The sequence below is a fragment of the Alternaria incomplexa genome (genome assembly GCF_024043165.1).
Source record: "Alternaria incomplexa strain BMP 0042 chromosome Unknown scaffold_2, whole genome shotgun sequence".
NCBI classification, from domain to species: Eukaryota; Fungi; Ascomycota; class Dothideomycetes; order Pleosporales; family Pleosporaceae; genus Alternaria; species Alternaria incomplexa.
In genome coordinates this window covers 1,049,659-1,070,863 of record NW_026249851.1, presented here as the reverse complement: position 1 = coordinate 1,070,863, position 21,205 = coordinate 1,049,659, and the positions used below count along the sequence as shown (strand labels likewise).

Here is a 21,205-nt window from a genome sequence, read left to right as displayed (position 1 = left end):
GGCCACAAATACTCTACAGAAGTGAATTCAGAGACTTGGAGGCTTACAGTCACGGATCACCGCACAGTCTGCCGTGTTGGCGAAAGGAGCAGGATGCGGGTCGAGAGTGGTGCCATCACAGGTGTCAGAGTCGGGGGAGCCAGTGAGCAGAGCTCGTGTCGCCACATCACCGGGGTTGGCAGACACGACTACTGCTGCGCTATTGAGGTAGAGAGTTTTGCCATTGAAGTCGATCGGAATTCATTGAATCGCAGCATTAGCGGCAGAGAGGGGTTCCGGAGCTGGAGCTGGAGCTGGAGCCGCAAAGGCCATAGGAAGTAGAGCCAAGGTAGAAAGACTGAGGAGTTTGGAGGAAAGCATGTTGAACAATGAGTATTGGTAATTGTCGAGTTTCGAGTGCTTGGTGATGCTGTTGATGCTGGTGCGAGATTTCTCTAGAGCTGGCAACGTCTTATATAGAACAACATGAGCAAGGGAATCTGTCTTTGGAGACGCAATACAGGCCTGGATCTTCGTTGCAGGTAGGCTTTCCGGTCTCACGCTGCACTCTGCCAATGGTCTAGATGCTAGACAGTTGGTGGTCGACCTCCAGGAGTGCCTCGTGTCTGCGCGGAAGTTGAAGTAAGCTTCATATCTGTGCAGGAATTTATCGTTTCTACGCAGGTCAGCACATCAGTGCTTACAAGGTCGTCTTATTCCAGGCGGTAGGGTGGCTTTTAGGCAGTGATTCTGACTGAACTACGTTTGAGGGTATTCGGGATCGGTGTTGCAATATCAATGACATGGTTTCGGAGCCTATCATGATGTCTGCTTTCATAGCTTCGTGTTACACTGTTCTCATCGTGATAAGTCTAATCGGTGACGGAACCATTTCAGGGGGCGTGAAACGGTGAATGGTGACGGACTTCAAATTCGAATTTAACCTCAGAAGAAGGCAGCGATGACAGCGCCCCTACCCTCGTATCTAGCATGCGTGTAATACTGGCGCAGAGGGGGGATCATATACTTACTTTGGGCATGTCGCGCATGCCGCGGTCCGGCGTGAAGGGGAAGTGGGCGACCCGGAGCACATCCGAGTTGTACCAGAACAGGGGAGCTTCCCGAGGCCATCCTCCCCTCTCGCCTCTCGTTCTTTGTTAGACGCTTCGGATCTCGAGATTTCTCTCTATATAGTCTTGTGATAGCCAGGTATTGAGAGATGTGATGTGTCGAGTATCTGAAATCATGTTTGAAGTCTGACATCATGCCCGACCCTGTTACGACTTCAGCTCTGACATGCTGCTGCAACTTTCAGCTATCCCAAAGCATGCCTTGACCACTAACTTTAGGCGATGCAAAGAGTTCACAATGACGGGGAGCCTATGGGGCGCGGTACGGGACCACCCTTAGTCCAGCTTGCCATTCGAACAGCCATGTGTTCATGCACTCAGATCCACACACCATCATTACTCGTTGAGAAAATGAAATATCTGTCGTGCTTCCAGGTACATAGGATGGAATCTGACTCACATGCATATTCTCGGGCCAGGACTGTATATCGGCTTGGCACAGACGGGCCTAGGCTCCGGCATGTCCAAAAAGCCTCGCCGCTAACCGTTTGAGCCAGGCCTTCGGTATACGAGAGTGTGAGTCTGTGAGAACAGTTGCGCGCGTAGCGCGGTCGACGCAAGTCCATAATTCCTGGTAATCATGGTGCTGGTGTAGGAGCTCTCAAGGCTTTACGCCGACACGCCGACCAACCTCAGGAGGCCTTACCTACCTGGGCAGGTAGCGCCTTGGCGAGGCTGCGCCGCATTCAAGTGCTCCAGGGCTTTCTCGCATTCATGCACGCTGCCTCGACTGGCGTTTTCACTCATGCTCATTGCGTCAAGTCATTGTGTACAATTTATAAAGCCTTCTGGTGCGTCGTTGCAGCTAGACAGCGCGACGACGGAACCACAGCTTTGATGTCGTTTCTTCTCCGCGCGGGCGAGGTTCTCAAGGGCCGCACAGGCAGCTACACGATCACCAAGCAAGTCTCACCGACACTTTGGTTTGCGAAGTGAGGCCAGGATATCGCTTTCTATGCCTTGGCCACTGACAGCTATGCAAGGGACCAAGGTCAAAGAAAAGTGGTGATCAAAGGCGGACCTCCAACGGTGCGAGTAGAACGTGATGCGCTCAAAATGTTCCAGCATTGCCCCCATATCAGACCAATGGTCGACGAGATGGATGGGCCAGCTGCCATGCCTCCGCTTATTGCCTTGCGGTATCTCGACAGTGATGTCCTAACTGCGTCAATTGAAAGGAAGTTGAGCCGAGAGGAGCTGAAATATGTTACTCGGAGGCTGCTGCTAGCTCTGAATACTCTGCACGAGAAAGGCTATGTGCACTCGGGTACGTATGCGCAATCCATTCGTTGAAGTAAGTGGACCGGCCTGACAGGACGACAAGACGTCAAAACCAACAACATCTTCTTTAATTCTCAGGAGGGACCCAATCGCTTCGCTGATGTTCAGTTCGGTGATCTGGGCGACTGTTGTACGGTAGACTCAGAGCGGGCTCGATCTGGAAAGCTTGTGGGTGCGCCTGTGTGGTCTAGTCCAGAGGTCATCTTAGAGATGCCTTGGAACACCGCAACAGATATATGGTCGTTTGGTACCGTGGTATGTGTTAAGATTTGGATGGAAGTTGTCATAAAGCATAAGCTGACTGTCCGCTCATCAGGTCATCAGTCTAATCTACGGTGGAGATAGGAATTTGTTCCAGCCGCAAGATGTAAATCGCGGTGAACAAGGGTACCTGTTAGGTGTCCTCGAGCGACAGTTCCGCTATTTTGGACCCTTTCTTCCACCGTTTATAGAAATGGGCGACGGAGGGATCGCCCAAGTCATACAGTATTTGATGGAAACGATCCCGTATGACGAACTAACACCGTTCGCGTCTGTCACGGAAGGACAAGTGGCGAAGAAGGACAGGGATTTCATCTCGAAGATCATGCAGCTTGATTGGAGAGATCGACCTACGGCCAAAGAACTTTTGGAGGATGAGTGGTGGCAAGACGACTGAGATAGCTTTGTTTTGTAAGGCGTACTGGCATCACCACCTGTACGATGTGGATTATGTGTTGTACTATACACTGTACAGATGGTAGAACTACTGGATATTTCCGCTCAGCGCTTACGACCCCACTCAGGTTTCACCCTCAAGGCCCCGATTTCGTGAAAGAGGGCTACAGAAAAGCACCACCTCGCTTGCTAGCGCTCTGTTTAGCTCCATTGATACATCAAGACCATTGCATTGGTACAGCCAAAGTTGGCGTTCCATTCACGTCTCTACCTATCGCCATCAACCATGGACATCACTGGGCTCGATCGCGCTACCGGCAGACTGGTCATCCAGATCAGACTAGATGAGATTGCAGAAGCGCTCGAAGGCGTCCAACTGGACGACAACGGTACTGCGAGCTATCGCGCTATTCGTCACACGCTTCAAGATCAACTATCGATCATTTATGGCCAGATATGCTATTCTTCGACAACTGACCGGATACTCCGTGAACCTGCGATAATCCCACTACGTTGCATGTATTAAGACACTGACATATCAGCAGGATACTGATGACGAAAGCGACAACGGCGACGAAGCAAGACGTACGCCATCGAGATCAAGCAGCGACACCTCCGCGAACAACTCCGATGATGAAGGCGTCGTAGCGGAGGAAGCAAGTCCCACACCAGAACTCATTGAAGCGCCGGAGTCAGAACCGGAGTCAGAGTCAGAACCCGAGCTGGTACCAGAGGCTACTGCCGATTGCGGTGCTTGTGGTGATACAAAGCCCGAGAAGGACACCATCAAGCTTGAATGCTCCCATGTTTACTGTAAGGACTGCATCGTAGATCTATTCCGCTTCGCTGTCCACAAAGATACCTCACTCTTCCCGCCTCAATGCTGCAAAGCCACGATCCCACTCGACACAAACGAAAACGGGGTAAAGGGCTGCAGTGTTCTACTACCTGAAGAACTATTGATCGAGGTCAATGAGAAGAAAGCAGAGCAGGAGAAGGCTCAAGAAACCCCATGTTCTGGCGCGAACTGCGATCACGTTGTCCCGAAAGGAAATATCAGTGGTGGCGTTGCGATATGCGATCTTTGTGACACCAAGACGTGTACGGTATGCGAGGACGAAGCTCATAAAGGACTGTGTGCCGAGGATGATGACACCAAGATATTGATGGCCACAGCTGGAAAGGTCATGTGGCAACAGTGTACCAAGTGCAAGAATCTGGTCGAGCTAGACACTGGCTGTTTCCATATCATGTAAGTGCAGCGCGCGAAATACTCACAGTTAAACGTGCTAACTTACCTAGTTGTCGCTGCAGTCATCAGTTCTGCTACATGTGCGGCGCCACATGGAAGACATGCATGTGCCCGCAGTTCGACGAGGGTCATCTTCTGAGGCCAACTCCTACGGATGCTCTAGACATGGCACCGACCGTCTGCCAGCACGTGTGGAAACAACATGAGGGTTTCGCATGTGCGCGATGTGAACGTACCGATCTCTTGTCTGTCATGCAATGCACTCGCTGCCTCCTTGAGCAGTGTAGTCGTTGCGTGAACAACAGATAACAGTCTGGATCTCATTCCAGAATGAAGACAACTGTTCTCACAGCGGAATGAGAGTTGATATGATTAGAGAGGTATTGGTTCATTCCTGGCTCGATAGCACGGCGGAAATGCAAGGGCTCCGGGCTGATCAATCCATACATGACCAGGTGGCAGTCTGCGTCATTGATGCTAAATACCTGGGTCATTTTCTATATCCCGACTCTCTTCCACGAGATCAAAAACTTAGAATACGCGAGTAAATATACACACGAATGATCCTAATGATGCTTTCGTTACGGTTGTTCCTGCAAGTCACCCAACTTGTCGTTAGTGCCTTGGCGATCGACAAGACGGCGAGAGTCCAAGGACTGCGCCGCACAGAATCTTTTGTGCCATGTCTTCTTCATCCGCGAACACACCACCCGAGATGAGAAGATAAAGCTGTACGTATTTATAGACTAGCTCCGCTAACCAAGGGTTCTCGCGCCGAATACACCATGTCGTCTCTTTTCCGAGTCGGCCAAGTTCTCAAGGGTAGCATCGGGACGTATACAATCACTCAAGAACTCAAAGAAGCTGTCTGGCTCGCTAAGTCTGTGTTATGTTGACAACAGAAACATGTAAACCTCTAATGGCCGCCAGAAACCAAGCGCAAAAGCTGGCGGTGATCAAGACCCAGCAGGGTCACCATGGGGTTGCGAACGAACGAAACGTTCTCAAGAAATTTCAACATCGCAGCCCCTACATTAGACCAATGATCGAAGAGATCCAGGGCCCAGATTCCCCCGTCACAATCGCTTTGGAGTATCTTGACACCACCTGGGCACCATTTCAGAGGCGTCCGCGGAAAAGGCCTTGGATCGGAAAGAATTGAAGCACGTTTCGCGCAGCGTCCTAGAGGCCCTACGAAGCCTTCATGATGACGGCTGTGTACACGCGGGTATTCATTGTCTGCCACTAGTAACCAAATATTGGGGCTGATTATACTCGAAGATCTCAAACCGGATAACGTCTACGTCAACATGCAGGAAGGTGACAATCGGTTCAGCGAGGTCAAACTTGGCGACATGGGGAATTGCTCTCATGTCACCAGTGAAGCTCCTACTTCTGGAACTCCGTGTGGCGCAACAACATGGGTAAGCCCTGAAATCATTCTGCAACTACCGTGGAATACAGCTGCAGATATTTGGGCATTTGGACTGCTGGTAAGACACTCCATATGATACGTTTCGGTCTCATCTCGAATAAATCCAACGTTGCTGGGCTGACGACTCCCGTGATTAGTTTGTGCACATGCACTACGGCTCTCACTTCAACCTATGCGTTCCCCAGGGCAAAAAAGCGGAGGAGGACAGGGAAAATCTCCCCTTGCATGTTCTTCTGCGACAGTTGTACTGGTTCGGGCCGTTTCCAGACAAGACCGTCGAGATAGCTGATGAAGAGATTACTAAGACCCTAGCGTCTTTGAAGAGAAACAATCTACCAGCGCAGCAGGGAATGTTCAAGGTCATCTCAGAGGCAGAGCTGTCAAGGAAGGATAACGAGTTCGTCCGTAGGATAATGAAGATGGACTGGAGGGATAGACCGAGTGCGAGAGACTTGTTGGAAGATGGATGGTGGGAAGACGAATGAGGCTGGGCTAAGGAATGCCATGAATAGCAGTGACATTCACACTTTGTGAATGATATTGCAACAGGGTCATGAGGGATGTATAACACTATGACTGTACCATAACTTACTTCACTCACCACAAAGCCCCCTCCAGGCTTGCTCTCCTCCTCCACACAATCACAATTGTCTTCACCACGCAATCAACAGCGTCATAAATACCTCCCTTCCCGAGATCTTGTCTTCCCTTATCACAACACTACCAGCCAGCTTCTCCAAGCGATACAAGCATTTCGAGAGTTAACAACGCCATGTCTTACCCACCAAATAGCCCCGAGGTCGTTCGTCGCCACCCCCAACATGGCATCAGAACTGCGGGTGAGATCGGCGCCGTATCACCTCATTCACGCTCATCTTCTCCAATGGACGTTCACACGATCATCTGCGCAGAGGACGACTGCACCAACAAGCTCGATGTCGTACCACATGGACACCATGCTGGGCTGGTCAGCAAGGACAGTGCGATATACATCAAGGCTAGGTGCAAAGAGTGTGAGCCGCCCGTGACTGTAGCGAGCTGGTGGGAGGGATACGAGAAGAGCGAAGAAGGCAGTGATGATTGGAACGAGGAACTGGGCGATTGGGCCGATGAGTACTGAGAGGACGAGAGAATGATGGGTTGGGATGGTAGACACAGCCGCACGACACCCGAATAGAGGCATTCGATGTATCAGTAGAAACATAGGGGTTTAGCGATTGGATTGGATTAATACACATCTGTATCTACTATGTATTCCAAAGTCACTTTATGTTGACTTCTACGTGCCCGGTAATTGATACCCTGCGGAAGAGCAGGAAGAAGGAACGCGCTTAAACACCTGAGTGCTTACGCAGGCTTTTCTTCCCCGCTTACATGTCCTGGTCGGCTAGGAAGATGCTGTTAGTCTCTTTTATGCGCCATTGTACAGCCGGTGAAAAGATGGTGTCTGTAAATCCGAGGTGAAGGCAGAGGCTGCGTTCAGCGGTCTTCTAGCGGGTGCGAGTGCGCCCTCGAAGCAGCTCCGCCTCCTCCGCGGTCACGGTCATCAGACCGGAACCCTTCTCGTCCATCTTCTTCCTCAGCGACTCAGCAGCAAGTCGCTCTTTAGCAATGCGCGCATGCTTCTCAGCCTGGTTATGCTCCCAACGCTGACGGCGCTCTTTCTCTCGCTCTTGCTCCCGGCCCTCAACCTGCCTCTTTGCCATCCCAGCAAAGAATATATCAGCGGACTCCATAGCTTTCCTTAACCGAGTGTGTTTCTCCAAGAACGCCGCGAAGTCTTCAGGGTCGGGTATAAGGCGTTTGTAGCGGTCGTGGCAAAGGTGGTTGACCATCGCGGTCCAGAGTGGGTCTTTGTCAGACGTGGCGTTCTGTTCGACGGCAATGATCTCTTCGTAGCTCGGAAGCTGGGTCTTGAGGTACTCGACATAGCCGGCGTGGATATGGCTGCAGTAGCGCTCCATACCTAACAGGCGAGCAGCGCGTAGGAGAGCAACGTCTTCACCAAAGGTCTTCTGAGCCGGGACAGCGTAGGCCTCGAACTCGTTGCACGTCTCCTGCATCCAGCCGATAAGCAGAAGGCGGACTGCACCAGGGTGTATCTGGCCGCGTGAGAATACATACTCATGCGACTGGGGATTAGCTGTAAAGTGTTTGCTGAGAACGGTAGAAGCAGCCATTGCTGCGCGCTTGGAGATGCCTTCGACGGATGTATCTCCAATATGAATGACGACGCGAGGACCTTGGAGAAGAGCTTGACGCTGCACTCGTATCATCTCGAGCAGGTTGTCGATAGGCTGATCTATGACGGGTGTAGACGGCGATAGGGCTGACTGCTTTACTGCAGTCTTTGGCTGGGGCGGGACATCGGCAACCTCGGAGACGGGAGAGAATGACGGCGGGGTCGGCTTGGGGTCGGATCCGAGATTAGTAGCGGGTTGAAGGTTGGTCTTGGTAGTAAGTGGCTCTTTGGGCAAAGAGGCGGTCGCAGAGGCGTCAGTGTCGGCGATGCTAACGGTCTCAACGGTCAAGTCTTCACCTTGGTCCGGTACGGCGTTCTTGGTAGTATCAGCAGACTCGGGAGAACCAGCCTGCTCAGTAGAGGAAGCGATGTTGTTCTCGTTCTTGAGGAGTGCCGCCTTCTTAGCAGCCCGGTTGCGACGAGAACGTGCAGACTTGGACTTGGATTGGCCTTGGACAGCTGGAGATGGCTCACTAGACCTGGGGTTAGCACATGGCGTTATTTTGATGGTGATTGAAACGTACGATAGTTCTGCAGCTAAGTGACTGCTTGCAATGTCCGTGGTCGCCATCGCAAATACGATGATGATGCGGCGCAGACCGAGCGATTTGACGTGGAACCGCGTTTGTTGGTGGGAGAAGAGAGAAGACTTGTTCTTAAGAAGGAGTAGATTTGGGGCAGAGTCCAGTACTTTTAGGCAGCGAGCTCGAGGCGCGGTTTATTTACATGCAAACGGACGGGACCCAGTGCACGTGACTACCTAAGTAGGCAGGGACTCGAGCGCAGAACGGTCGCACAACGCGAGGAAGCCGGATTGAATGAGGAAAGAGCAATGTGGGGTGGTCCTAATCGGGGCCCTAGAAGATCATGAATATCGCCCTCATCGGACTACTTGTGCCCGTTTTCATACTCCTGGCTCTCTCTGGTTATGCTGATGTAGCGTCTCATCGCAGCTTTCTTACGCATTTAGAGAAGGCCATCGCGGCTGTTGAACCGTGTGCCTGAAACGCTATAACTCTTTCTGGATTGCGACTGGTCAATGATCTAAAGGACTCGTTATCTGATCTGGAGTAGGTGTATTGTGGCACCGTGCGGCTCGTAGTAAAGCGTCATCTTCAATCAGACGGCAGAAGACTCTTGTGGAACGCATATGAAAACAATGAGTATTTGCACACGATGAACGACTGACTTTTCAATGACGACTGGGATTCGCGAGAGAGTGTTGAAGTGAAAGAGTTGTCGCGCGTGTCGGACGCGTGCCCTCTCGGCACAGTAGCGCCAGCCGAACTTACTCCAGATGACGCGAGTCCTGAGCAACACTCTTTTGCTCTCCACCATCAGGAACGCCGTCATAGTCCCAACGGCCCCTCGCCGACGCGACTACGTGCACAAGGCCCAGATTATCTATCCTAGTTTATACTTCCAAGTACTTCGCGTCGTCTCAGCGCATCCGACACGTCAGTCATCAGAATGGCGTCTGGTCGCTCGCCGACAGTCGCATACGGACGCTGACGACCGCATGGACTGAGCCCTCACCAGCCCCAAGTCATGCACCTAGATAGGATATAGGAACCCTTTTTAAAGTTGCCGCGTCTCAGCAATCGATAGAACCGCCATCTTCGCTCCGCGCCGTAGCCCGATCGTCTCTTCAGACAGCCTCGCATCCTCCCAAGCGCCACAACCGGGGATGTCATTGCTCATGGTATCGTCATCCGGAAAGACGTAGCTCTTCGTGCGTTGATAGCTTCATGCCAGAAGGCCAATGATGTCGTTCAAATCACGCCCCAAATCACGCAATTTCGCATGCATGCTCACGCCGATGAAAGAAGTATTGAACGCTTGCTTGACGTGTTCACCACATCCAAGCTTCTTGGCCTTGATCGCGTTGACCTTGTATCCGGGTATTTTTCGTAACGATGTTCTAACATACCAAGCGTATTTAGTTCTCGGCATCCACTACACCCATTCTGCACCTCTCCTAGGCGCCCTTTGCGCGCTCGTATCATCTCGACTTCTCAGCATTAGCGAGCTCGAGATGTTGATACGTCGCTTCCCTCCCACAAATCCTTTAATTAAGTATACCGCTAAAGATCTCTGCCACCGAAGGTTCAAGAAACAGATCCCCAACATTGCTGAATTCGAAAATTGGCTCAATGGAAGAGGCAAAGAAGGACTGAAGAAGGCGATGGCGGCATGCGACGAAGTACATAAGATGACAAGGCAAGCAATTACCCGGAGAAAGTGCGACTGGAGGAAGGACGCTGTGCTACGTTTGTGGGGCGAGGATGTGGATGGGGTTTGTGTTGAGGAAGAGGTCGAAGACGTCATGGAACCGGATAAGATCAAACGAAGAGACTCAAAGTTACTGGAGTAGAGCTAGTAGCACTATCATGAGCGGCTGTTGGATTTGGCTAAAGGCCATGCAACGTGTTCTCAGCTTTAATATACTGTGACAGCGCGTCGCTCCTTGCATACCCTCAACAAGCTTTGTAATACCTTTCCTCGCGGTAATACTGTATTGCTAGATTACAATACCCAACGGTCTTGAATACAGGAATGTAATCTGCTATTCGATGCGCTTGCCTATCCTGCGCCACTGAGACTATCTAAGAGCAGTGTGCTTGTTTCCGCTCAAAGAAGCTTCGTTGTTCGACAGCGGTGCTGTACGTGGGGTATCACCGCCCGGCTGTGGACGGCTGGAAATACAGGGTTGTTACAGTAACGGGCAAACTGCACGCGCGGCGCGCCATGCCGGGATGACGAAAAGGTCGGTCATGATACGGTCTCATGTGCCTACTCAGGGTAAACCATCTTTCTTCCGACACCGCCGTCTACAACCACCTCCTGGCCCGTGACAAAATCGTTGCCAATGAGGTACTCCACCGCCTTCGCAATATCCTCCACTTTACCTACTCTGCCAGCAGGATGCCAGTCGACGTCGGCCTTTGAAAGACCCTCTTCCCACTTGGTTTGACCTTCATCTCCAGCTTTACTTTCGTTGGCGACGTGAATCCATCCAGGGATGATCGCGTTGACCCTGATCTTGTGACGATGGCCTAGCGATACTGACATCGACTGGGTCAACCCCAACAGTCCGGCCTTGACAGATGAGTATGCTTCGTGGTCATTTTCTGATTGGTATGCGCGCGTTGATGACATGTTGATGATTGTACCAGGTGAGCTTGGAGTAGAATTCCCAGCAGCGAGAAGCGGAACGCATAGCCGGCTGAGGATGAACGGTGCAGTGAGACCGATTGCAACCTTCAAATCCCACTCTTTCTCTATGTCTTCTCCTTCGGCTTCCATGCTACGATCCTCCGATATTGATAGGTCTGTCGGGAAAGCATTGTTGATCAAAACGTCGAGCTTGCCATCAAATTTCCGTTTGACGTCCTCGACAGCGGTCTTCAACTCGGTTCGCTTGCTGAGGTCACACTCAAGCGCAGACCAGCTTTGCTTTCGCCCGTTTGCCCATTCTTCAGCTCGCGTCCGGACATGCTCCAGCTCCTCTTTATTGGAATCCAGAATGACCACATCGTGTCCAGAAGTCAGCAGCTGTCTGAACAGCCCGCGCCCGATACCCCTGGCACCACCTGTCAGGAGGACTTTGAGATGCTGCGGAGCTGCGCTCATTGTCATTGGCCAGTAATAGCAGACTGGGATGAAGGGTAGATGTCGTGAGCACGGAGGTTCTGCTAACAGTCGGTGTCTTTAATTTACTTTTATGAATGGGCTGCCGTGGGTTCGCGGAGCCATGACGTCATGACCAAATCTTCCCGCGCGCATATCCCGAGCTCATCTCTCCTGCCGCCTATAGCCCGTTGCTACTGCAGATTTATCCTCGGAAATTAACGACAAGAGAGGAAAAATGGGATATTCTCGAGAAGCCCGGTGGGATGCAGGATTGTATCTTCGGCGATATTGTGGAGTTCAGCATATCGAATTTCTGGGAACAAGGGACGCTGGGCCGCCTTTGAACGCGTCGTCTCCGGTGACTGCCCAGGCCCACGAATGCGTCCTGTCGAGATACTTGACCTGCACAAAATGCGAAAGAGATGCGAACCACCCTACCAGCTAGGCAACGAAGACCCTATCACGCGGCATTCATCAAACTGCGAGGTGTAAAATCACGTGATACAAACCATTGGGGAAAGTCATGAGTATGTACTATGCTCGCACCTAGGGCCCTATATACATGAAAATTTACTTACAACCCTGAATCGATCTGATTCAGGACCACTTCAGAAGTATAAGCATCCCAATCATCGCAAAGTTGAAACTGCTCATCCCCAAATGCCTGCTTCTGGATATCCTCTGGTCTCTCCAAGATCTGCATGAAAAGCCCTCCGCTGACGTGCCAAGCGAGGTGGCAATGCAGTGGCCAGGCGCCTGGATTATCTTGTACGAATTGCAGTACCAAGTACGAAGGCTCAACAGTGCCGGTGGTGTTTCGTGCATTCTGCATCTGGTGAACATCGCGGCGCAGCGTGTTCTCCGGATTTGTCACAACGCCGTCCCACTCGCCGAAGCCTTCAGCCAGGATGTGGTAGTCGTGGCCGTGAAGATGCATGGGATGGCCGCCAATGAGACCGTGGTTCACCATGTGGATGCGGACATGCTTCGCACCGGGGAATTGGTACACGTTCCATTCAGGGTTGAAGTCCGACTCGTTACGCTTTGCTTTTAGAAGCGTTGGCTTGTTGTAGTTGCCGTGGTAGGTGCTGTTATTGAGATACCAGATGAAGTTGGTGCCATTGGAGCGGAAGTCAAAGTCCACACGTTCGACATGGTCAGGCTCTTCCAATGGGACATTACACAGCGGGATACCCTGGGTGATGGGGTCGTTCTTGCATTGCTCAAGTTGTTCCTTCGTGACATCAGAGGTAGACTTGGGGATAGCGTCGGTACTGGCATTCTCGTAGTATACTGCCGCAAGAGCGTTGGGTGAGATGCCGTCGGTGAGTGTGCAGCGAAAGCCTTGAGCAAGCTGAGAGCGCATCCAGAAGGTATCGCTAGGCTTGCCGATGGCTTCGACTATAACATCAGTGCGCTGACCGACAGCAAGCGTGACAACGTTGGTTGTGTACGGCTCGACCGGGATGTAGTCTACGGCGATGACTTTCAGTTTGTGCCCATCGATGCTGAACTTCTGGTTGCCTTCAGCGCCTGTGTTGATGAGGCGTAGTAGATGCTTCTTTCCAGACTGGAATTTAAACTTAGAGATACCTGCATTAGGCGTGCAAGGCAAGGTCGTATTGGCACATGGGTAATTCATTCTTCCATTGATGAGATTGTTGTTGGAGGGCGGGAATTGGCCGTTCATAGTGCCTTCAACAAGGGTATAGTAGTCAGCATGGAACCAATCCTCGAGAATGATGGGGCCGATGTCGATGTCGTAATCCTCGTGTTTCGGCCCATGTATGACCATGGGGCCGTGAGCGCCGCCGGAGTATTGGGCACTGTAATGGCCTAAGGAAATTAGCTTTCGCGCATCTCAGTGTAGTACTGAAGAACTTACTGTGATACCAAGACGTCCCGTAGCGGTCGGCCCGGAAAAGCATCTCATAGTAACCGCCATTTGGAGTGATCGGGCATTGACTGACCGCAGGTACACCGTCATACCAGGTACTTTCTGTCTGGAAAAGGCCGTGGGCATGAAGGGTAGTACCCTCATCAGTCAAATCATTCGTAACTCTCCATAGGATCCAATCACCCCTGATGCGGTCAGTTGGAGCATTACAATGTTGTAAAACAATTCATACCAGTTGGCTTCGATTAGAGGACCGGGGAATTGACCATTGACCGTGAGTCCGTTTCTGGTAACACCATCTGGTGCGATCGTCTGATAAGCCACGTGAAGATCGTATGTTCTTGTCACGCCAGTGTCGGGCATGGACGGACAAAGAAGATCAGCCTTTGGTTTGGAGGCCGCAGAAGCGATAGGCTCGAGCGTCCCGGTAGCAGTCGGTCCGAAAGTGGTAGACCCTGTGGCGTTTGCATAACTGTATGGATAACCAGATACTGTAGGGTGGAGAGAATGTGTTGATGGAAGCCTCGTTGGTTCAGATGTATATGCGCCATCGGGATTGCTGCCTGGGAGACCATTTGCCGGGAGATGGGGAGAGTCGATCAAACCCCATTGTGAGTTACCACACTGTTCGACATTTGAAAGTGAGCTCTTCAGATGGTCGGTTCCTTTGGGAACCCAGCACGGTTCGTTGTAATCATGTTTGGCGGGCCCGCCGTATTCGTAGGGTGTCGAAGGCTGAGGAGGAGCGTACGCTTCTCCATGTGATGGTTTACCCGGCCACTCGAAAGGGAGAGGTACATCGTTGTAGGGATTGTAGTATGGCCCACCATGCCCATGAGAGTTGGTCGTGGGTCGTGCTGTGGCGTATTCAGTGACTGTAGCTGTGACGACCTGGCAGATGGGCGCGTTGCTGAACTCAGAAGGGGTGACTGCGTGGAGGACAGACGACAATGAAGCCGTAGCGGCGAAGTAAGGAGCGTAGGCTACCATGATTGTAGCAACAAAAGTTGGCCGTATGACTGTTCACGAGCGACCACAACAGGCTTGACTGCGCAAAGAAGGAACGACTGTGTTGAGAAGCGAGACACTGCATCTGAAGGCATGCTGAAGGCCATGTTATATGGGATTCTATGACAGTATGCCAAATACCCAACGTTCTATGTTTGGCCGTGGGGCTTGAAAATACGATGAAGCGAGCTATGTGGCGGGAAAAAGTATGGGCCGTGAATCTGAATATGGTCGAGACACCCGAGGCGAGGCGAGGCACAAGAAGCAATGCGCTGTAAGGCTTCCATTTGTGGATCAGACAAGCAGTATAGCGAGTAGATCATGAGAGCTCAGCGTTACTTTTGAGCCCAACCCGTGTTCCCCTTGGCGTCGTTCGGGCACCGAGGCGGGAGAAGGAGATGAACTAAGCCACACAATGTTCGGCATCATCGACGTTGCGAAAAGATCTGCAGACGCAGCATCCGCGGCATACATGCCGTCGCCGTTTTCGCGTTTAAGGTTTTCCCGAGGATATGCAAGTACGTGCCGGAGTATGCCAAGCGACACGATTGTACATCATTAACGTATCCAGTGTGATGGTGGCATTGCCATACTTGTTTGCGAGTCAGCTTCGAGGAATGTGGGACCACATGTGGTATCTGTGTAGCCTTATTCTGAATCAGCTACCATATTTCGATACCTTGAAATGCGGGGCTCATAGCCTAATCTTTTGTTGTTGTGATGGTTCGTATTTTGCTGCCGTGAGTGCCGTGTGCGTAGGTAGCCCAGAGACATGCTAAACTCCCAAGATCGCGTAGAACCGTTCGCAATAGTGGCTTAGACGAAGCAGGCGACTGCATGTTCTCCTGACTGTGTGGAGATGATGAAGAGAAGGCTGCGCTGTGGAAGCTGAGGTCATTGGCAAAGTGGTGTTGAGGCGTCGGGATAAGCACTGGTTAGCGCTGACACCTCCCGCACACTTGGGCATGGCATCCGGCTAAAAAGAGGCCTGGCGCCGATCGCTCAAGACCACTTCTACTCCAGAGTAATTCCAACTGAGGGCTGACAGTCGTTACTGGCGGTGTTGTGGCGACACAAGGGAGCTATGCAGCTAGATGTCGGATGCGTGTCTTTCCTACCCGTCGGATCACGACCATACCACGCTGTCTGTCAGTACCCACATCGCGACTACCACATTGCTCTCAAGATGGGAATACGGCAAAGAAGAACTTATAAGTGACGCGCTATAGGCCGTTCATCGATAATGCAGCACATGGCACGAGTCATTGAGTGACATGTTGTTTGGCAAAAGAAACCTTATGGGCCAGGCTCAAGGCTTCTACCGCCACATCGTCAGCAGTCCTCGGGTACATCCTACCGAACTCAGAAGGGTACAAAAATTGCTGATAAGGGTTGAAAAGCTAATGCGACATGCGCAGCTAGTTTCGCGGTCTGTTTAGTATCGTTCGTCGATCTTGAGTGCAGATTCCAGGTCTTGACACCTGCTTGCGACACACGCCCTGCGCCCACATCATCTCCTGGCCAGGTCCCCGGATCTTTCTCTTCATATGTTTGGAAACAGTATCCTTCAGCCTGTTCTGAGGCATCGAACGCCTCTAATGGAGATCGCCGATGCACCGCCAGCAACTAGTAACACCGCACCCGCCGCAGTGCATGACGAATCGTAGCCAGTCGGCGCTGCAATCCTCACAGTTCTCCCCAGTCACACGTTGCCAAACGTGCAAATGCTCAGCGGGCTCTGGTTCTGGAGCGGGGGCTGGCTGGCCGACTGGATCAGGGCGAGTCAGGAACTCCTCATCCCACTGTGGGCATCTGCATGTTTTCCAGGGCACGCCGCAAAGGTAGCAAAACTCATGACCGCAGCGGCAGTACATATGGAAGCAACCCTGGGAAAGCTCCACCATGTTCCTACATTTGGCGCATTGCTGCCACTTTGCCCGCTTCGCTGCATCCATGAGGAGTTGCACATGTGGGTCGCTCGGACACAATCCGTCATGTGCGCGGTGTTTGCACTGCACGCAGGTCGTCTCGTTGCAGTCGATGCAGGTGCCTACATCGGCGCTGATATCTTTGATCCGAATGAAAGCGGTGCAATCGATGTTTGCGCAATATGTCGGATTGGGTGTCGCGAGCTCCTCCACCTTGAGGTCGAACTTCTTGACGTATCCTCGCGGAAGCATGGTACGACATACGTCCAGTGGGATTGGAATATTGCAGCATTTAGGAGGAAAGATCGAGACGTCTTCGAGGGCCCTGATGAAGAAGTTATGAAGACAGATTCGACAATAGCTATGAGCCACAGGCTTGCATTCGAGCGTCAGAGTGTCTATAGTCGGTATTTTGTCGAGACACGCCTCGCAAAGAGTGAGGGGCTCTTCCGGGTATGGTTCTGAGTCGTAGTAAGCTCCTTCTTCTTCGGTATCGCTTGTCTCATCGGGCTCGTTTGACGTTTGCGAACCCATTTCGTATGCGTGTATCTCGGCATAGAGCTCCTTTGCACGAGCCCACTGCTCATTGGTACCGAGAGAGCGATCGTTGGACAGGTTCGTAGCGTAGGTCGAGCTGAGCACGAATTCTGGGTCAAAGCGAGCTGGTGGTCGGCAATGGCCTGCCTTTCTTCTTCGAGAAGTCTTCCGAATTCTGCGTCAGTCTCACGCTCTGTTTGGGGGAGCTCGCGCGCCATCGCGTCCGGGTCGAGGACTATGCCGAGTGTTTGGGTCATTGGAGGGTGTGTGTATGTCGCGCCCATTAAATAATGGGAGGGATGAGAAAGAGGTCGCGTCGCTGAGATTTCCAGAAAACTTTGTGGGCGCTGAGTTCCAAGGTTGAGTTGGTGATCATAGCAACGCTACTGCGTTTGTCTTCCAGATTGGGAAACCCCTGATTCCTCTGTCACCGGTGTAAGAGCGCTGCCACAGCATCTTCGGCTAAGGGCTCCAACCTCTGTAGGCTAAAATCAAGCTGCTGCATCGCGAAAAAGAATTCAATATGACTACAGATTTATTTAGCATTACAAGGAGCATGCCCCAGCAGGGTCGCTGTGGTAGACCTTGTCATCCTTGGATAACGCCTTTGGCGGCTGTGTGCACAAGCCCGTATCTCATCCTTGATGTGGGAGATAGTGATGAGTTTGAGAGTATGAGCTAGACACGCTCAAGCTCTGAGTGAACGAACAGGCAACGTCTTGCGAATACGTTGATAACCATAGTCGCTGATTGAAGGTCTCGCGGAGCGTTGCTACTGGGAACAAATGACCATGCTGATCATCAGTTGGAACCGAGACCAACTCTTGTTGTAGGCTTGATCCTTGGCTGCGAGTATTATGCGACAAATTTTTTGTGATATGAGACGGCGAAGAACGAGTTGCATTGTGAGTTTTGGCCGATGCGGCGCGCTGGCGATGACATCATCACCATCCTTAGGTGCGTACCAGCCTGTCGGCCTCTCTCTCCTGGCAACCACGATCCAACACCGCCTTTACATACGCGCCTTCATCTCCTCAACGTTGGATATTTCATCCTTCAGACTTGGTCACTTTACCGCGATCCTTCACGGCGTCGACTTGCGACCCCAGCAGCGATCATGCAGTTGGTGTTTCGTCTCGCCCCACCCCAACGTTTCAACGTGCCGCGCGCAAAGCACGTGAGCATGAGCGCGCATTTCTCCATGACTCCATCCGCATACGGCGTAAAAGTCGACTCAGGGTATTATCCTGTGGCTATTTAGCCGTCTTGTCATTCTCCGACGAACATGTTCATATCCACACTCGAGCCGTTGTTGATACCTCGACCCTGGGTTGGCAGACCCGCATTGTATCTTAAGCTGCAGATTCTTGAGATTGCAGAGGATGCCATCATTAGATTCTGCAGCCATACCCTATCGCACCATCATCTCCGAAGCAAGGCAGGTGCCAAAGCAAGTGCGATCAAGAAGTTGTTGCGATCCATCTCCTGCAAGCTCCGCTCCAGCCATCGCAATGAGCAGTTGCAATGCGTTCACAACCACACCAATGTGCAGTCTGCTGCGCGGGACAGTGGCGCCAACACTTTACAGAGGATGCCTCAGAGCCCCTGCAATGTGAAGGATTCTCGCCTCGTCCAATGTCAAAACAGCACTAAGCTCTACTCGGCTCGAACTCCATGCACAGTGCATCTCCACCAATCAGCGCTCCACATGTCAAACCTGTCAGTCGTCGTTTGACCCATGGACCTGGTTCTGGTTCCCAAGAGTTCTGTTCTTGGCCTAGGTATCCATCCTTCGTTCATCTATCCGAGTGTGGCTGCAGACACATAGCGCCCCGGCGTCAGGTTCGAGATTGGACCGGTGGTAAACGAAACGGCTAGCTATGCAGCGTGCCACATATTCCTCGGCTTCACGGCTGGACTCATCTCCTGCGGTGGAGGATATAAGTCTTCGAGCTCGCCAGACTTGGAACAGTAACGCAGCTGCGCTGGACATTCTTTCACTACAGGACTTCGTCATTCATTCGTTCTTTTGCCTTTTCAGTCACTCTTTTGTCAACTTTTGACTCGTCACTCATTCCAAACATCACTACTCGCATCAATATATACACTATGAAGTCCGTAGCTGTCCTCCCCGCCATCCTGGCATTGGCCAACGCCCACGCCACTTTCCAACAACTCTGGAAGAACGGAAAGGATCTTGAGAGCACCTGTGCCAGGCTGCCACCTTCCAACAGCCCCGTCGAGGACTACACAAGCACGGCGCTGCAATGTTAGTACCCCTCAAGTTCCCGCTTTGGATCTGTGCTGACACCAATCTAGGCAACGTTAGCCCTGCTCCCGCTGAGGGAAAGTGCGACTTTGAGGCTGGTGACACAGTCACTATCGAGATGCACCAGCACAACACCCGTGACTGCAAGGAGGAGGGTCTTGGTGGTGCTCACTGGGGTCCCGTCCTCGCATACATGTCCAAGGTTGAGGATGCTGCCACTGCCGATGGTTCCAGCGAGTTCTTCAAGGTTTACCAGAACACCTGGGCGAAGAACCCAGATGCCACTCAGGGCGACAACGACTTCTGGGGCACCAAGGACCTCAACTACAACTGTACGTACGGTATCATGTCCTCTGAATACTACGGCTAACAATACAATAGGCGGCAAGCTCGACTTCACCATCCCCAAGAACATCGCTCCTGGTGACTACCTCCTCCGTGCTGAGGCTATCGCCCTTCACGCTGCAGGCCCCGCTGGTGGTGCTCAGCATTACATGACCTGCTACCAGCTTACCGTCACCGGTAGCGGAACCCTCGAGCCCAAGGGTGTCACCTTCCCAGAGGCCTACTCCAAGACTGGTCCTGGTCTTGGTTTCTCCATCCACGCCGATCTCGACTCATACCCCGCTCCTGGCCCTGCTCTCATCGCTGGTGGTACTGAGGCTACCCCCGAGCTTCTCACATTCGGCGAGCTCGCTGGTGCTCCTGCTGCTACCGCTACCGGCGGTGCTGAGACTCCTGCTGCCTCCACCCCGGCCTCCGCTGTCGCCTCTTCCACTGCTGCTCCCGCTTCCACCAGCGCTGCTGCCGAGGCTGAGCCTTCTGCGGTTGCCCCAGTCGAGGTCTCTTCTGCCGTTGAGAGCTCCGCTGCCGCTACCTCTGCCGCCGCCACCTCTGCTGCCGCTTCTTCTGCCGCTGCTCCTGAGGTTTCCAGCGTTGTCGCCCCCTACCCCGTAGCCAACAGCACCTCTTCGATGCTTCCTGGCACCGTCTCCAGCGCTATCGTTGCTCCTACCACCATGCTCACCGCTGTCCGCCCCACTCCTACCGCTGAGCCATCTGGTCCCATCAAGGAGTACTACCAGTGTGGTGGCCAGGGCTTCAAGGGTGACAACAAGTGCGCTGAGGGTCTTGAGTGCAAGGAGTGGAACCCATACTACTCCCAGTGCGTCAAGCCTGAGGCCAACAAGCCCGGTCCTTCCAAGGGTCCTATGCCCTCCGCTCCTGCCCCTAAGCCCACTGCCGTTGCCCCTAAGCCCACCGGCGCTGCCCCCAAGCCTACTCCTGAGGCTCCCAAGCCCTCAGCTGCTAAGCCCACCCCTGCTGCTCCGATCGAGGCCGAGCCTACCTCCGTCGCACCCGAGGCTGTTGAGCCCACCAAGCCTGCTGCTTCATCCGCACCCGCACCCTCAGCCGGTGCTGGTGAGAAGACCTACACCCTCGAGACCTTCATCGCTTTCCTTGAGCAGGAGGCTGGCACCGAGTCTGCTGCTAAGATCCGCCGCATGGTTGAGGCTCTCCAGTAGACAATCTCGCAATTCTTGCGATGTTCATCTTGTATATATACTTACTCTAGATGGGTAACTTCGATTCTTGTAGCGATGTTTTTGGAATGATACTTCTACTTCTTCACGATCATTACTTTGCCCTGCAGACTTTGTCATCATGTCAATTTCAGGCCGTTCTGTTTATCCATTGAATCGGATACATACCGATGCAATCCATTGATGCTCTTGTGCTGTGTGTATTCCCCTCTACAGGTTGCCGCGGCCAATTTGAAGACGACTCAGGTCTCGATAATGCGCCACTCGAGACTAGTCGCTTTCGTGAGATTAATGCCACTAGGTGCGGCCACAGCTCGTCGTGTCGTAGCTTAGAGTTTGCAGTATACATGATGTGAAATACGCATAAATAGGCAGTCTACAAGATTATGCATCCTAAAAACCCGAGTTGTTTG

The 21,205-nt window shown here is 52.4% G+C and overlaps 6 protein-coding genes across 6 annotated transcripts; 3 read left to right on the top strand and 3 right to left on the bottom strand.

Annotated features, from left to right (window-relative positions):
• Window positions 1-2,195: 2,195 nt before the first annotated feature.
• J4E90_001857 (uncharacterized protein) lies at window positions 2,196-3,048 on the top strand (the record flags this gene model as incomplete). Its single annotated transcript, XM_051431441.1, has 3 exons — window positions 2,196-2,376; window positions 2,425-2,645; window positions 2,707-3,048. 3 exons carry the CDS (start codon window positions 2,196-2,198, stop codon window positions 3,046-3,048), a joined length of 744 nt encoding a protein of 247 aa, XP_051294575.1.
• Window positions 3,049-3,333: 285 nt separating this feature from the next.
• Window positions 3,334-4,303, top strand: J4E90_001856 (uncharacterized protein; the record flags this gene model as incomplete). Its single annotated transcript, XM_051431440.1, has 2 exons — window positions 3,334-3,417; window positions 3,593-4,303. 2 exons carry the CDS (start codon window positions 3,334-3,336, stop codon window positions 4,301-4,303), a joined length of 795 nt encoding a protein of 264 aa, XP_051294574.1.
• Window positions 4,304-7,224: 2,921 nt separating this feature from the next.
• Window positions 7,225-8,547, bottom strand: J4E90_001855 (uncharacterized protein; the record flags this gene model as incomplete). The annotated part of the gene is made up of 2 exons (XM_051431439.1): window positions 7,225-8,449; window positions 8,501-8,547. 2 exons carry the CDS (start codon window positions 8,545-8,547, stop codon window positions 7,225-7,227), a joined length of 1,272 nt encoding a protein of 423 aa, XP_051294573.1.
• Window positions 8,548-10,769: 2,222 nt separating this feature from the next.
• On the bottom strand, window positions 10,770-11,615 carry J4E90_001854 (uncharacterized protein; the record flags this gene model as incomplete). The annotated part of the gene is made up of 1 exon (XM_051431438.1): window positions 10,770-11,615. One exon carries the CDS (start codon window positions 11,613-11,615, stop codon window positions 10,770-10,772), a length of 846 nt encoding a protein of 281 aa, XP_051294572.1.
• A 568-nt stretch (window positions 11,616-12,183) lies between these two features.
• On the bottom strand, window positions 12,184-13,596 carry J4E90_001853 (uncharacterized protein; the record flags this gene model as incomplete). The annotated part of the gene is made up of 2 exons (XM_051431437.1): window positions 12,184-13,435; window positions 13,589-13,596. The coding sequence occupies 2 exons, from the start codon at window positions 13,594-13,596 to the stop codon at window positions 12,184-12,186; spliced, it is 1,260 nt and encodes a 419-aa protein (XP_051294571.1).
• Window positions 13,597-19,088: 5,492 nt separating this feature from the next.
• J4E90_001852 (uncharacterized protein) lies at window positions 19,089-20,774 on the top strand (the record flags this gene model as incomplete). The annotated part of the gene is made up of 3 exons (XM_051431436.1): window positions 19,089-19,248; window positions 19,299-19,580; window positions 19,630-20,774. The coding sequence occupies 3 exons, from the start codon at window positions 19,089-19,091 to the stop codon at window positions 20,772-20,774; spliced, it is 1,587 nt and encodes a 528-aa protein (XP_051294570.1).
• Between the last annotated feature and the right edge of the window lie 431 nt (window positions 20,775-21,205).